Source organism: Ranitomeya variabilis, chromosome 3, assembly GCF_051348905.1.
Source record: "Ranitomeya variabilis isolate aRanVar5 chromosome 3, aRanVar5.hap1, whole genome shotgun sequence".
NCBI lineage: Eukaryota > Metazoa > Chordata > Amphibia > Anura > Dendrobatidae > Ranitomeya > Ranitomeya variabilis.
Genome location: NC_135234.1, coordinates 544,327,357 through 544,344,732, shown reverse-complemented (window position 1 = coordinate 544,344,732; position 17,376 = coordinate 544,327,357). Strand labels below are relative to the sequence as shown.

Here is a 17,376-nt window from a genome sequence, read left to right as displayed (position 1 = left end):
TGATATTCTCAGACGAATCATCGTTTACCCTATTTCCGACCTCCGGCCGAGTGTACGTTTGGAGACAGCTGAAAGAAGCATTCCATCCAGACTGCCTTCTCCCAACCGTAAAACATGATGGAGGTTCTCAGATGATCTGGGGTGCTATTTCGTGGAGATCCGCCGGGCCAATGATATCCCTTCATGGAAGAATTAACAGCCGAGATTATTTAGGCATTTTGGGCGACCAAGTGCATCCAATGGTTCAAGCACTGTTCCCGGAGGGGAACGCCATCTTTCAGGATGATAATGCACCAATTCATACAGCTAGAATCGTTAAAGCATGGCAAGAGGAACATTCTAATGAAGTTGAGCATCTCATCTGGCCCCCACAATCCCCAGACCTCAACATTATTGAGCATTTATGGTCGATTTTAGAGATTCAAGTTAGATGTCGATTTCCGCCGCCATTGTCGCTCAAAGAACTGGAGGGTGTTTTAACTGCAGAATGGGCTAAAATTCCTTTGGAAACAATTCACACCTTGTATGAATCCATACCTCTGAGAATTGAGGCTGTAATCGCCGCAAAAGGTGGACCTACACCATATTAAACTAACTTTTGTTGATGTTTCCAGGTGTTTCCATTATTTTGTCCAACCCCTGTATATATATATATATATATATATATATATATATATATATATATATATATATATATATATATATATATATATATAAATAAAACAACCAGCACCCCTAATGTGAACACGTGCAAAGCTGCAAGCTGCATCATATAGACAAAAAAGCACAGCAGCACATGTACATGAATCTAGGCCATGTGAAAACACAGACAAATATTCAATATGAATTATACTTCAAAAATACCAGGGGTGCTGGTTGTTTTTTTTTCTCTATTTAGTTATTGGATGTGGCTGCATCCATACTGATCTTGCACTCCTCCCATTGACCTTGCAGGTGGCAGTAATCAGCTCTACCTGCCCATAAATTGTAGGTTTAGCCCAGAGTGACATGTTTTGTCCATAGCTGTAGGCTGGTGGCCCAAGAGTGGCATGTACGGTAGAGTAGGACCCATCAGAGGGAGATCACCTTGCCGTGGTTGATGGGCACACATGAATTGGCCAATTTATGCGCTAAGAATCTTCATTAGTGTAAGTTTTATGAAAAAAAAATGTTTGAAAAAAATTTGTAAAAAAATATTTTTGAAGTATAATTCATATTGAATATTTGTCTGTTTTCACATGGCCTAGATTCATGTACATGTGCTCATGTGCTGCTGTGTTTTTTTGTCTATATATATATATATATATATATATATATATATATATATATATATATATATATATATATATATATATATATAGATCAAAAAAAGAGGCAGCACTCCATTTTCAAAAAGGTGCAGGATTTATTCAAATCCACATGTCTATGCGACGTTTCAGCTCTACTGAGCTTTTCTCAAGGCTTGAGAAAAGCTCAGTAGAGCTGAAACGTCGCATAGACATGTGGATTTGAATAAATCCTGCACCTTTTTGAAAATGGAGTGCTGCCTCTTTTTTTGGTCTATACTGAATACTGACGACCGGTGGACGGGTTGCCTGGAGGCTTTGCACCCTAAGATAAGTTACACCAGTGTGCTGTTCCTTTTTTAATATATATATATATATATATATATATATATATATATATATATATATATATATATATATATATATATATATATATATATATATATATATGTATATATATATATATATATATATATATATATATATATTATTTTGCACCTATTTGGACACTGTTTCCTATAATTTTTCATTTATTATATTTTGTGGCGGACACCCTTATTCATTTTTTATTTATTTTTTCCTCATATATATTTTAAAGTTTATTTTTCAAATTTTTTTCTTTTTTTATGGTGTTATGGTTTTGCATACATAAACTTATTTAGTGCGGACACTCTTGCTATTGCATCATTGCCATTTACTTCAATAAAGGCTCTTTTTATCAGAATTTCTCCCTTGTCCTTCAATTATTACATGTCCTGAGGTGTTTCATGATAGATTGACACTGGTAAGAATTGAAAAAATTGGCCTGTTCAAAAAAGGTGAGAACAGGCTTCGGAGTGAAAGGGTTAAATGGCAAAAACTTGCTGACAGATTCCCGTTAAGAAACCTACAAAAATTCAGAGGCATAGTGGCAATGGAGGTTACCACACATCTACCCCTTCACGACATCCGCCGTACTAGTATGGCTCATGTCGTGTCTCCCCCTTTGATGTGGGCTCCGGAGGTGAGCCCACATCAAAGCCGCGACATGTCAGCTGTTTTGTGCGCGCAATAGCGGCAGGTGGAATCGCGATCCACCCGCCACTATTAACTAGTTAAATGCCGCTGTCAAACGCTGACAGCGGCATTTAACTACCGCTTCCGGCCATCGGGCCGGAAACGCGCGCGTCGCTGACCCCGTCATGTGATCGGGGGTCAGCAATGCGTCGGCATAACAACCAGATGTCTCCTTGAGACCTCTATGGTTGTTGATGCCGGCTTGCTGTGAGCGCCACCCTGTGGTCGGCGCTCATAGGAAGCCTGTAATTCAGTTGCATAGGCGAGATCTGATGATCGCTCCTATGTAGCTGTGCCGATCCAGTTATGCCAGCTTTTAGCCTCCCATGGAGGCTATTGAAGCATGGCAAAAGTAAAAAAAAAATGTTTTAAAAAATATGAAAAAAATAAAAAAAAATAAAAGTTTAAATCACCCCCCTTTAGCCCCATTCAAAATAAAACAAACAAACAAAAAAATCAAACATACACATATTTGGTATCGCTGCGTTCAGAATTGCCCGATCTATCAATTAAAAAAAAAAGTATTAACCTGATCGCAAAACGGCGTAACGACAAAAAAATTAAAACCGCCAGAATTACGTTTTTTTTTGTCGCCACGACATTGCATTAAAATACAATAACGGGTGATCAAAAGAACGTATCTGCACAAAGGTGGTATCATTAAAAACGTCAGCTCGGCACGCAAAAAATAAGCCCTCACCCGTCCCGAGATCCCGAAAAATGGAAACACTACGAGTATGGGAAAATGGTGCAATTTTTTTTTTTTTTTTTATGGCAAAGTTTGGAATTTTTTTTCCCACCACTTAGATAAAAAACTAACCTAGACATGTTTGGTGTCTATGAACTTGTAATGACCTGGAGAATCACAATGGCAGGTCAGTTTTAGCATTTAGTGAACCCAGCAAAAAAGCAAAACAAAAAACAAGTGTGGGATTGCACTTTTTTTGCAATTTCACCACACTTGGAATTTTTTCCCGTTTTCTAGTAACAGATATGGTAAAAGCAATGGTGTCGTTCAAAAGGTGAACTCGTCTCACAAAAAATAAGCCCCCACATGGCCATATTGACGGAAAAATAAAAAAAGTTATGGCTCTGGGAAGGAGGGGAGCGAAAAACGAAAAACGCAAAAAAGGGCACATTTTTTTTGTGCTGAAAATGCCCCCCTCGTCTTATACACGAGTAATTGTCCCAGTTTATGGCAGAGAAGGGGAACCGGCGGAGCAGTAGGTCACAGGAGGCAAGAGCCGGCGGATGTGGTTAAAGCCTTTGCGCGCTGCTAAAGATAAATGAATATCCACTGCGCACTGGCAATGACTATTCATTTCTCTTATAGTGCGCGCATAGTTACAGCCGCCGACTTCCAGCAGCTGCTGGGCTCTCATGGGTGCCGACTCATTATGGTAATGAATATTCACCTCTCTCCACTTCCATAGGCGTGGAGAGAGGTGAATATTCATAACCTTAATGAGCGGGGACATATGATCGTCCGGCTGCTGGCACTGGAACAAGATGCTACGAGGGCGTGCGGCGAACGTAAGCGGCATGTTTTGATTTGTTTTTTTATGCTTTTCTCATGGGGACCATACATGCAAGGATGGGGATAAGGAGCCATGCAGACAAGGATTGGGGATAAGGAGCCATGCAGACAAGGATTGGGGATAAGGAGCCATGCATACAAGGATGGGAATAAGAATCCAAGCAGACAAGGATGGGAAAAAGGAGCCATGCAGACAAGGATGGGAATAAGGAGCCATGCAGACAAGGATGGGAATAAGAAGCCATGCAGACAAGGATGGGAATAAGGAGCCATGCATACAAGGATGGGAATAAGGGGCCATGCAGACAAGGATGGGGATAAGGAGCCATGCATACAAGGATGGGAATAAGGAGCCATGCAGATGAGGATGGGAATAAGGAGCCATGCAGACGAGGATGGGAATAAGGAGCCATGCAGACGAGGATGGGGATAAGGAGCCATGCATACAAGGATGGGAATAAGGAGCCATGCAGATGAGGATGGGAATAAGGAGCCATGCAGACGAGGATGGGAATAAGGAGCCATGCAGACGAGGATGGGGATAAGGAGCCATGCATACAAGGATGGGAATAAGGAGCCATGCAGACGAGGATGGGGATAAGGAGCCATGCATACAAGGATGGGAATAAGGAGCCATGCAGATGAGGATGGGAATAAGGAGCCATGCAGACGAGGATGGGAATAAGGAGCCATGCAGACGAGGATGGGGATAAGGAGCCATGCATACAAGGATGGGAATATGGAGCCATGCAGATGAGGATGGGAATAAGGAGCCATGCAGACAAGGATGGGAATAAGGAGCCATGCAGACAAGGATGGGAATAAGGAGCCATGCAGACAAGGATGGGAATAAGGAGCCATGCAGACAAGGATGGGAATAAGGAGCCATGCAGACAAGGATGGGAATAAGGAGCCATGCAGACAAGGATGGGAATAAGGAGCCATGCAGACAAGGATGGGAATAAGGAGCCATGCAGACAAGGATGGGAATAAGGAGCCATGCAGACAAGGATGGGAATAAGGAGCTATGCAGACAAGGATGGGGATAAGGAGCTATGCAGACAAGGATGGGAATAAGGAGCCATGCAGACAAGGATGAGAATAAGGAGCCATGCATACAAGGATGGGGATAAGGAACCACGCATACCAGAATAGGGATTAAGGGACAATACATACCCGGCTTATACTCGAGTCAATAAGTTTCCCCAGTTTTTTTAGGCAAAATTAGGGGTCTCGGCTTATACTTGAGTATATATACGGTATGTTGTTTTTTATTTTAAAATGAAACTTCCTGGATTATCCAGACAGCCTAAAATACTGTCTGTAGGAAATGAACAAGACAGGGAAGACTCATTATGCAATATTATAGCCAACCTAGAACATAGTTTTCTATTGAATACTCATTTTTCCTCTATAAGAAATTGTGTAAAACATCTATTATCCAAGAAAGCAAAAAAAACCAAACAACTATTTTCATATAACAACAAAAAGGAAAACAGCACATACCTTAAATGCCATCGTGAATAATGACAAAGTGTCCAGGATTGTAAGGCATACTTCAGTAGCTATGTTTGCTTCAAGTAACGACTGGTGAAGAATATCTGCATCTGAGTGGCCATAGCCTAAAGAAATGGACAAGCATTGGGTAAACATTTCTGTAAAAGATCATAATACATAAAACTGAATAGCAGAAATATCAGTATATGAAGAAACATTACTCTGAAAACAGGATAAAACATTAAGTAAAAACGTGAATGGCTGTGACCAATAATTTTCAAGTTCTGTGACTTTTCATTGGATAAACCTTTTGGTCCAAGACAAAGTCATAGATAAGAGTAGAAAGCAAACGTACAGATAGAAGTCTGTTCACATCAGTGTTGTTTCTTCCATTTATCACACTTGCCACAGCACTGTGCTGGATTCATTGCATGATGGACACAGGCTACGACTGCGACCTCCAATGACTTATCATGGGGTCTGTGAGGTTCTGCTGAGGTGTCCATTGCTTTTAAGGGAAGAACAGCCTGTCATACCTAATGGGGTCATCAATGCAGATGTGAACAGAGCCCAATTTACAAACAGGTTTTCATGAACCAGTTATAAGAAATAAACAATGAAAGTATTCTTGTCTGTGTATCGACCATAACATGTATTGAAACTGACTGCACAAGCCAAGAGTGCTGCAGTAAAGTGTCACTAAACGTTAATAATGACATCTAAGGGTTTGTTCACTTAGGTTAAGCACATAGCATGTATTTGCTCTACAATGATACAGAAATCAGAAGAACCTTGGTTTTCAGGCATGGATTTCTGGCTTACAAGGAACTTGCCATTTAATTCATGCTGCCCAAACCACAGGCAGGATTATCACAGCGTGACTTTGTGATTGCAGCCAGGCTCTGATAATGCTGTGCTTTATTCTGAACCGCTTTGGCAATTCAGAGTAAACATGGAAAGTCGGCCGGGGACAATGCATCACAGCTGACTAGTCCTATGGGGTTTCTGCGCAGGTTCTCCCTGCCCCAGTCCAGTAGACTGACAGGTCTCTCCCTCTGTGTGCTAGGAGAGCAGGGAAGGGAGTTACTGGCTGAGGTCCTACTTTGGACTAATCACCTGAGAAGCAGAGTGCTCGCGGGGTGTTTCAATGGTTACACTGAATCGCTGCTGTGATCGGGTAGCATTATTGAATGACAGGTTCCCTTTAAACTGCAGTAGTCAGCTCAGAAAGGCGGCTGATCTAGAGCTAATGCACGCACTGGCCTCTCTACCTGCTGCAGTTTTCGGGTGACATCTGTATTCAAACTCTTTCAATAACTGTATGAACAACGCGGTTCTCACATTGAAAGAAATCTGGCTTGCTAAGTAAGCATTTTATGCAGACTTTGGTGTTAAAAATGCAAGTTTTGGGGCCAAAATATGCATAAAGAAAAGAGTAAATTTCAATTGGACTATGAGAATATTTCACTCTTCTGTAAAGACACTTTCTCAGGTGAACAACTGTCTTTTTAATCACTCAGAAGTGAAAATAGTCCTTCCAGCAAGAGATCTACAGTAAGAATGAGTAATCCGAACAATCCAGGATATACAGAATATACAGGATAGACAGAATATACAAGGCCATCACTGACATCAAAGCAATACATGCAGTTAGGCAGCAATCCACAACTTGGTTTATCTTCTGTCATTTACTGTCAGAACACAAGCCCAGCCGATCAGTTACATTATAGGCCGCTCTCTTCCCACCATGGTTATACCATATGTCAGATGTATATGACTGAATACATTATGTTTTTATACTACACTTTTTAGTCCAAGAAAAAGTAGTATTATTTCCATAAATGATCATGAATCCAAATGTATCACAAAATTTACATTTCACCCACTTGGAGAAATAAATATATTATATTACAACTACAGATCAGGATATAGCAAACTGTATCAATCACAAGTATACAGTCGCATCTGAGGGTGATGTAGGTATACATCTGGCAGAAGGCACAGACATGCTACAGGCAGTACACACACAACCATTACATACTACGGTCCAATCCACACCACATGCCGGACATAGAATAGTACAGGTATAGTCTTGTTGTTTTTCTTCCTAACCTGATATGTCAGTAACTGACTAATAAACATTTACTTGCAGTATAGAATTAGTAAATGCACTTTGGTCCGGTCCAAATGTTGGCATAAGAAGACCTCTTTAGCATACATTTGACCCCCTAAAAGAGTATGAGTACATCATAGGATGCATTTACATATTCCAGCCAAGCATGGCCTTCAGATATAGCCCATAAATGTGGTGTAAGCAGAACATCTACTATGTGGCTTTATTATATCAAGAACACAGGATTATCAGGAGAAAAGGGCTTTCAGCTTTGACCAACACTCAAAGCAGCATTAAAAAATAAATAATATAAAAACCCACTATGGAAAGCAAATGGAGAAAGTACTTTAGCTTAAGAAGCTGCTGGACAACAGTTTTTCTTGGCATTCCATATAATGGACAACATACGCATTTTTGCCCATCATCTCTTTCCCAATTCTTACAATGTGAGACATTGCTATGAGGAGCACATGAGCTACTGCCGCTCCAATCACATTAGATCTTCTATATATTATCGACACAAATACAGCAGTGTTTTCCAAATGGAATATACAAGCATCAGGCTTATTTTTTTTCCATTAAGGCTAGGTTCACACTAATACAGTGCTCTTCTGTCGGAATCAAATAAACAGTCCATGTTTTTGTGTATTCCTGTAAGAGAGGAATTCTCCCAGGACTGAGGCCGAACAGTGTCCACAGTGACAGCATTGGCTTCTTTTAAGTGAAGGGCTCCATTAAGGCACTGTTGGGGTTCTCGCTGAACCACTCTTCTTCAGGGATTCCAACAGAAACCTGACGGAGTCCTCAGCAGAGACCACTGTATTACTGTAAACCCAGCTTGTGCGAGTCCTGATCCCGTTTTCAGTATGATAAGAGGTGTGAAACACAGAATAGGCTTACCAGTGTAGAAAGAAAGAATGGAGGCAAGGTAACATACATCAAGCAGAATGGCAAGGCAAAATGGAGAGAGGAGCATGCATACTTTCAAATGACTTGTGTGGAATACAAATGGTTCGTTTTCAGATTTTGGATGCAGAAAGTAAAACTCCATAATGATTAATGGATGGAACAATGAAATGATGATAGGGAAATGTAGATGCAATAACCACACATCTATGACTTACTGATCTGCAGCTGCCCTCAGTATTGTAATATAAGCCCATTATTCTAGGGCAATGAATATACCGTAAGTCTACATTGCCTTCAGATTCACTCCAGGACTCTTGGTATTATAGTCCTAATAGTGAAAAAAAATCTAGCCCCAAGCCAGCTGTCCTGCCAAGTAGGAACTTTTTATGGTCTTTACCACAGGGGCGGTGATCATAAGGTAATTGTCCAGAGCAGCCAAAAGACATATGCCCACAGAGAATCATGCAAGCATCGCACCCTTAGTAAAGACCATACAAAGTTATCCCTAAATAAAAGGCCCATACCTCGAACTATATAGATAGATTATAACAATATAATATAGATTTTACCTATGGTCATTTGAAAATACATAAAGGTAACTAATGATAGCGTGCCAAAGCCATGCTTAATAGTGACACGAGTCCCAAATATTCTCAATGCACGCTATACAGAGAGATTTTAGAGTCCATCTCCCCATGCACATATCTAGTAGGCCTTTCTGTTACACGTAACATACTTTTTCCCAGGGAGCATTGCCTATAAGATGCAGGTTTCCAGGCTGGTACTACATCAGAATAACATAAGATACAGAGTAACGCAGTGTAATTACAGTATAGGATGGGAGAACAGCTGTATAGCTTCAAGCATTGGTTTTCATTCGTTGGTTTAAAGGGCTGAAGACAACTAAATCTGCTTCTGTTCAAAGCATTTCAGTCAGCTAAACAGGTCTTATGAAGACAAAAAAGAGGGCCGACCCTCTTTTCTGTCTTCATAAGACCTGTTTAGCTGCCTAAAATCCTTTGCTTTGTATTCCTCCAAGGCCAGTCTCCATTGGCTTCTGGTATTGCTTCCGATCCTACTCTCATATAATCCTAATGAGCTAACCTGTCATAGTAGAGGGTCCATCCAGAATAAAGGGCAATATGATGTGCCCGTGATCACACCAAATAGGACATTACTATAGTAAATGGTTGGCATGTCTAAGTTATTATAGAGGTTGCTTCAATTATGGAGAATATATAAAAATAGTGAAATATGAGCAAAAAGTTTGGCTTCCACATATTTATAAGAATCTCTTGTTTTAATAGTGAGTGAAGTACCAGTAGATGTTACATCAGCACAGAATAGGCCAGTAGGGTTTACAAGAACTGCACTATGCCTGAGACTAATTCAGAAAGAAAAATACTAGAGCTATTGGAAAGGTACGTCCTCCTGATGTCCTACAATTATACTCCTCACACTGGATATGGAGAGAACTACGGGTCTAGAACGAGAATTGTGGTATTTCTTCTTTATTAAACACCAAATTATCTGATCTAGTGCACTCTGCAATTACATATCAAACAAATAGATGTTAGGTTTGGTCTTATGTTCAGCAGACTGCTTAGGGCTGAAAGATCTTGGGACGTTTTATGGTATTAAAGGGAATCGGTCACAACGCTTTTAACCCCTAATCTGAGAGCAGCATAATGTAGAGACAGAGAGCTCAGCATTCAGAGAACAGTTTGCTGTATTTTCATATACATCGCTGGAATCAGAATCTCTACCCCTACATCATGCTGCTCTCAGCTGGGCAGCAAAATCCTAGGGACAAATTCCCCTTTTTGCTCATTCCAGATATAACACTGTTGTTAGTAAGAAGCCAGATGACAATAAAACCAGTTGCTACTAAGCAATTAGGTGTTTCCATACACATTAATGTTACGCTGTGCCGGGGGTTATGTACTAGACAACATTCAGTAGGCCTAAAATAAGAAGGAAGCAAAGCAGGAGAATTATAACAACTTTGGCTGAACGTAGTGCAGACTTCTAGGCCAAAGTCAACCTGATTGAATCTTACCATTTTCTACAGCTATTCCAAGTATACTTGATATCTTTCTCACACTGAAAACACAGAAAAAGTCAATTCATTATTGAATGCTTTTTCATACATATAACTGTGGACATTATAGTCTCAGCTATCATCGGCTTTACTTCTTAGCTGGCACCAGGAGGTTAATGTGTGCGGGGCATGCTCTGCCAGGACCATGCAGGCACACGGCCAGGTTACTGGTCAGAGGACAACCAGAGAGGATTCATATTCTGAAACCCTCTCCATAGATCTACAAACCATGAATTGTCATGTCATCTCTGTGGCTGCACAATACTAGCAGAATCGTGCCCCACACATTATCATCTGGTGTCCATGAGCAATCCTGTTCAGGGAAGGAAAAACATGAAATTGAGCCCAGATTGAAAAATCTTCTAGAGTCCAAGTGTGGTGCAGAGAGGCCAGTGCTGTGGTGGTACAAGAAGAGGCGGCCGATAGCGAAGATCATCACAGAACTTACTGTGGTTAAAAGTGAGAGAGTTATCCAGGCTGCTGAGCTGCTGCAATCTGGCATGCATCATCCCTGTCCTGTTACGGGAAACAGGTAATGTCTGAGACTTTCGGTCATGAACTATGGGTCCCAACCCCTCCTGGTTCCTGTAAGATGAGTGGAAATGGGATAGAAGCACCAGTTAGATGTGTCCCCACTGCAGAGAAGTGGGGGCAGTTAGTAAAGCAGAGAAACACACAACCTTAAATAAAAAATTGGGTCTAAAGCAAAAAAAAAAAAAAAAAATCATATTAACCAAAAGCAACATGCTACAAACAAAGCGCTAAATGTCAAATCTGGGTATTGGCCATGAATATTACTCGCTATTTACAACTAGATAATTAACTAGGAGACACCTAAACCAAACTATGGTCCAATATGGCGATAATGTGTTGATGCAATTAGCTATCCAATGAAATGTTCCAAAGGGTTAAATCGGAAAATGCCATACATAAAAGGCATGCGGGAGAGTAAAAAGCAGCAAGGCAAGGTGATTGGTGATTGTCTTACCCAGGCAGGAAGGGAGAAGAGCCATATACTTTGTTATACTTGCCAGCAATCAAGTGAGGAAAACAGAAAGAGTGAGGCGTGTTAGCAATCAGCCGAGGCTGCTCCCTAAAGTGTACCACCACCATCAGTGCTGAAGTGAGGGCCAAGGCAGGACACGCAGACATCGGAGACACCTTATTATTCATGTTATCATGTGAGATACCCGGAACATGCACTCGGCACCATGGATCATGCTTACGTCGGTGTCAGTGTACACAATGTGAAGTATGACGTTAATCCCAAGAGTATAAGGTTGTGGGAACATAATAAACATGGCCCTTACTGAAGCTGGTCATAGACGTAAAGATTATTTGTAGCAACTCAAACACTTACGTAGAATTTACAACTTTTTTTTATAATTTAAGCATTCTTTTTTTAGCATCAATATTGGCTAATGCCAAGACACATTCATTTCACATTATCCATGAGATACATTATCCATACACTGAGAAATATCCATTTAGGCATGCCACTTTACAATATAATATAGAATTTAAGAATCAATCACTAAATTGTACAAGAATCATTAAAAGGGTTGTCAACTACTTGGACAAGACCTTCTTGATCTAAATGTTTGAGCCCAATAAAGTAAAAAACCTAACCTCACCTCCCATGCCGGCGCCGTTCCAGCAGTCAGGACTCGCGGTCCAGGGGCTCTCGTGCGGGTGTTGTGACACGTGGTGTCCGGCGCCCAATTAGTGCCGGTGTCACTCTCCTCGCCTTCGGACAAATCGAACATAAAGAGGAAATCCGGGCTGCAGCCGCTCTCTCACTTCTACTTCATGTTCAATTTGACAGGAGGCGGGGACAGTGATGCCAGCGCTGACTGGGCGCCAGGGTCACATGTCACAACAACCACACGATAGCCCCAGGACCGCGAGTCCTGACTGCTGGAACGGCGCCAGCACGGGAGGCGAGTATAGGTTTTTTATTTTATCGGGGCCATCAATCAGATCAAGAAGGGGTTGTCCTAGTAGCTGACAACTTCTTTAACTCTATAACCAGCTTGTGCCATACTACAAAATTATAAAATGAACCCTCCTAAGAAAATCTGAGTAGTAAAACACAGATGTACAGTACTGTTAGGTTTAAGTAAAACATGAATTAATCCCAGGTTCATTAATTTCTTCAACACACTTAATTATTATCGTCAAAATAAATTAAGAAATAGGTCATGTACATAAAGCGTGCTATAGTGATTACAGAATATAAGGCAAGGCTGTGTCTGTGCTACATCCAGTAGTAGTATATTTAGTGCCAAGGATGGGATCAAACACCGCACTGTGAGATCAGGATGGAAGTTTTCAAAGTTGTAGCAATCAAGTTTCGGATCTAGCACCAGGTTAAAAAACTGCAAAATCTTTAAGTTTTATATTAAAAAAACCCCCAAAAAACTCAAAAGTAAACTTTGGGAAAAGTTTTCTTGAGCTTGAAGGATGGGATCCAATCCTGTTCTTGGCATTAAATATACAGTTAGTGACAGGTTTGGTTTGTGTGCCCTAAAGGAGTTGGTCCAGGATTTTACAAAATTATCCTAGTAGTAGAAAATGTAAAAAAAAAACTTGTGAAATTTTCCAGTGACAACATAACTTACATTAGACCACTGAGGCCAGCTTACATGAATGCATAGCATGTCATCACTGCGAGACAAGCAAACATAGGCCAATGGGGGCCAACAGATGTCAAGGAAGGCAAGTCTTCGATATTTTTACTTTAACACAATGCCTGCTGTTTAAATAGTTTTATCTGATGGACAAACTGATCATATGAGAAATATTCATTCAATTATCATGAAATGAACAATAATCAATCCACCAATCTCATACTGTGCTTATAAATTATTTTCCATGAATCTAATAATATGAACTAAAAAAAAAAAATACCCTCATTGTACAACCTGCTACATGTTCATTCAATTTCATTAACTGCATATACTGCAGGGCTGTTTTAGTGCCAAGTTCATGCTCCTTTAGAAGCGCCTTTCAACTGCTGCTCAATAATGAGAATAAGCAGTACACTACATTCAGTCTGGGTATGGGAATTCTCCTGAGTCCAGGGGTTAGGAGCAGACAGGCTCACACAAGGTCCGTCCACTTTCCCGAATGCTTGAACATAGTATACAGATCTTTGATGAGCAGCAATCGTAAAGAGCATCTAAAAGAGCATGAACTTGGCATGGACGCAGCACTGCAGCATATTTGGGAGACAAGAAAGTAAAATAAGGTAATGAAGCATTTCATAACTTTGCAATGCCTGGATGATAAATAATAATAATAAAAAAGTTTAGTTACTTTCAAACAGAAATACAAACAAAATCCAGTGTGGAAGCAGTTACATACAGAGGTGTCATGATGTTCACACAGCTCAATGTAACACTATACCTGGCAATGTATCGCTTCCCCATATACTGGAACTGATGAAGGCATACTCTGCAGAGGCGAGACAGATCACACAAAAGATCAGTGAAATATGACAATGTTATAATAGCAAACAGAAAGAAAGGGATTTGTAAATTAGCCATTTGTGAAAGAAAAACTAAATTGAATCTATTATTTTAATTTCTAGAACTGCAATAACGGACAATAAAGAGGTTATAACTTGTATAGTGGCTTGTGAAAGTATCCACCCCTTGGCTTTTTACCTATTTTGCTACATTACAACCTGTGTTTAATTATGCTTGGAATCCAATTTGTGTGTGATGCATCAGCACTAAATAGTCTAAGTTAGTGAAGTGAGAGAAATGTAGGCATAAATTACATTTATGGGATCAAATAACTAAAACTCGGAATTGCTGCACACAACGCACAAAAAAACGTTACATGTAACTTTTTTTGTGCCGACGGTCCGACGCAACACGACGCAACCGTCGCACGACGGTTGCGACGTGTGGCATTGCGTCGCTAATGCAAGTCTATGGAGAAAAAACGCATCCTGCAAGCACTTTTGCAGGATGCGTTTTTTCTGCAAAACGACGCATAGCGACGTGCAGTGCATGACGCTAGTGTGAAAGTAGCCTTAATAATAATATTAGCAAATAACTTCAATTTAAAATCTATTTTTTCTGATTCACTACGTTTCTTTCCTCATGTGCAGGCATTGCAGGATCTTGGGTATCAATGGTTATGACCACTAGCAAGTAGCTAACTGTCACTATACCAGTGGTTGTAACCATGGATACCTAAGGGGCTGCAATGCCTGCACATGAGGAAAGAGACATAGTGTGTGTAAAAAAAAAAAAAAATTATACTACATTTCTAATTGGAGGTATCTGCTTATATATTGTGATAGGATCTTGGAGATGGGAATACCCTTTTATCCAAACAATACCATGAAGACCAAGGAGATCTCCAAAAAAGTCAGGGGCAAAGTTGTTGAGAAGTACAAGTCACGGTTGGGTTATAAAACAAATCCCAATCGCTGATGATCCCCCGATGCACCAAGAAAGCCATTAACATCAAATGGAAAAAAGATGGTACCACAACAAAAGTGCCAAGAAAGGGCCGCCCACCAAAACTCTCAGCCCGGGCAAGGAGGGCAGCAAAGAGGTCAAAGGAAACCCTGAAGGAGCTGCAAAGTTCCCAAGCAGATACTAGAATATCTGTCCATATGACCACAATAAGCCGTACAGTCCATAGAGGTGACCCTCATGGAAGAGTGGGCAGAACAAAGTATTTAATTACACACAAAAATTGAGTTTGCCAAAAGCCATGTGATCAGCTCCTCAAATGTATAGAGGAAGATGCTGTGGTCAGATGAAACCAAAATTTATTTTTTTTGGCCACGAAGGTAAACTGGCGCCAAACCAACACAGCTCAACACCACAAGAACACCATCCCCACAGTGAAACATGTTGGTGGCAGCATCATGATGTGTGGATGTTTTTCGGCAGCAGGGACAGTGAAAATGGTTTGAGTCGAGGGGAAGATTGAGGGTGCGAAATGCAGGGATATTCTTGTGCAAAACTTATTTCAGTCTGTTAGTGATTTGAGACTGGGACGGAGGATCACCTTCCAACAAGACAATGACACAAAGCATTCTGCTAAAGCAACACTTGAGTAGTTTCATGGGAAACATATAAATGTTTTGGAGTGGTGTTGTTCTGTGGTCAGACTTGAAGATTGCTGTTCACCAGAAGAAACTCTCTAACTTGAAAGACTTGCAGCTGTTTTGCCTTGATGAATGGGCAAAAATCCAAGTGGCAAAATGTGGAAAGCTCATAGAGACTTATCCAGAGTGACTTGCAGCTGTAATTGCCGCAAAAGGAGGCTTTACAAAATACTGACTTTAGGGATTGGGGTGCATAGTTATGCACACTGAAGTTTTCAGTTATTTTTCCTAGGTGTTTGGTTCACAATGAAAAGAAATCCAAATGTTTACAGTAGTAGGCATGTTCTTTACATGAACTGATGCAAAGCCTCAAAGAAAAAAGTGAAATTCCAGGTTGCGAGGTAGCAAAAACACCAAAAATGCCAACATGGGGTGAATACTTTTGCAAGCCACTGTAGGGGACGATGAAATAAAAGTACATACTCTGAGATGGTGAAAAAGTCCATCAGTTCTGTTGATGTGGCTTTGTTCCAATACGTAAACAGTGCGTCTGAAGAACAAAATGAATGAAAGCTTATTATATATATTAACTACTACCGGGCTGCCATGCTGGACATGCACTGGACATGAATATATGCTTTTTACAAGAGATTACATTATTTGGGAGCAGCATTTAATTAAGCAGGAGAGTTAAATTACAGATGATAGGTATTCTGCACAGCCTGTACACACCCTTTTGGTGGTACACTTTACAGATTATGTTCGCAATGAAAGCCATATAAGGTATTTTCAAAAATGGACAATTGTAGTCTCAGAATCCTAAATCATGCGAAGCTTCACAAGGCTTTCCCCTCCTCAGGAATGTAAACATCCTTGTAAAAACTGAACCTGCCAGGGCTCAGGTCACCCATCTCTCCTGGAAAAAGTGGCATGACTATTCATGATTGAAAGTGTCTGAGGAGGGGAACAAGGGGCCTTAGGCTATGTGCACACGTTGCGGATTTGACGCTGCGGATCTGCAGCTGTTTGCCATGCGTTGTACAGTACCATGTAAACGTATGGAAAACAAAATCAGCACTGCACATGCTGCAGAAAAAACACGCGGAAACACAGCAGTGTTTTTTCCGCAGCATGTCAATTCTTTGTGCGGATTCCGCGGCGGTTTACACCTGCTCCTCAATAGGAATCCGCAGGTGTAAAACCGCACGTGGAATCCGCACAAAAAAAGCGGTAAATCCGCGGGTAATCCGCAGTGCTGTTTACTTGAGGATTTTGCAAAAACAGCGTGGAAAAATCCGCACACCAATCCGCAACGTGTGCACATAACCTAAACCAAGATCAGACACAATTCTCCATTTAGTCCTTAAACGCCACTAATGAATGTAAAAACGATTAAAATTAAGTGCCGTAAAGTAACACAACCTATGATGTAATGACATTCAACCACCTCAGATAGATCTATGTCCCCAAGTATTACGTACCATCTGACATGCTTTTCAAAATGTGAAGGAAGCACATGAGTAAACTTTTGATTTCGGCTTGTTCCAGCTTGTCACAGCGAACTATTGTGTTTCCTAAAGAGCCTCCATGCTGATTCTAAGAATGTAAAACAGGTAGTAATTATCATCATTATTACACTGGACTGACTGAGCCCAGATCAAGACGCTATCTAGATGGCACACCTCTCCACAAAGGAGCGGCACTGCAAACAATCACACATAGCGGAAAGCATTAAGGTACTATTCAGAGCAGTAGCGGATTTCATAGATACGCAATGGTCATCATTAAATCCCATTATTCCAC

General features: G+C 40.7%; 1 protein-coding gene across 21 annotated transcripts in view; it reads right to left on the bottom strand.

The window, feature by feature from the left end:
• Positions 1-17,376, bottom strand: part of DOCK9 (dedicator of cytokinesis 9) — a 310,144-nt gene that overhangs the window by 52,754 nt on the left and 240,014 nt on the right. For 12 of the 21 annotated variants that reach the window (XM_077297092.1, XM_077297094.1, XM_077297097.1 and 9 more), the window contains 5 exons: positions 17,055-17,169; positions 16,057-16,123; positions 13,908-13,955; positions 10,948-11,084; positions 5,386-5,501 (listed from right to left, as the gene is read on the bottom strand). In XM_077297092.1, coding sequence (XP_077153207.1) covers positions 5,386-5,501; positions 10,948-11,084; positions 13,908-13,955; positions 16,057-16,123; positions 17,055-17,169 — 483 coding nt within the window. Of the gene's footprint in view, positions 1-5,385; positions 5,502-10,457; positions 10,502-10,947; positions 11,085-13,907; positions 13,956-16,056; positions 16,124-17,054; positions 17,170-17,376 lie in introns of all 21 variants that reach the window. The other 9 variants (XM_077297104.1, XM_077297100.1, XM_077297103.1 and 6 more) reach the window with 2 other exon arrangements.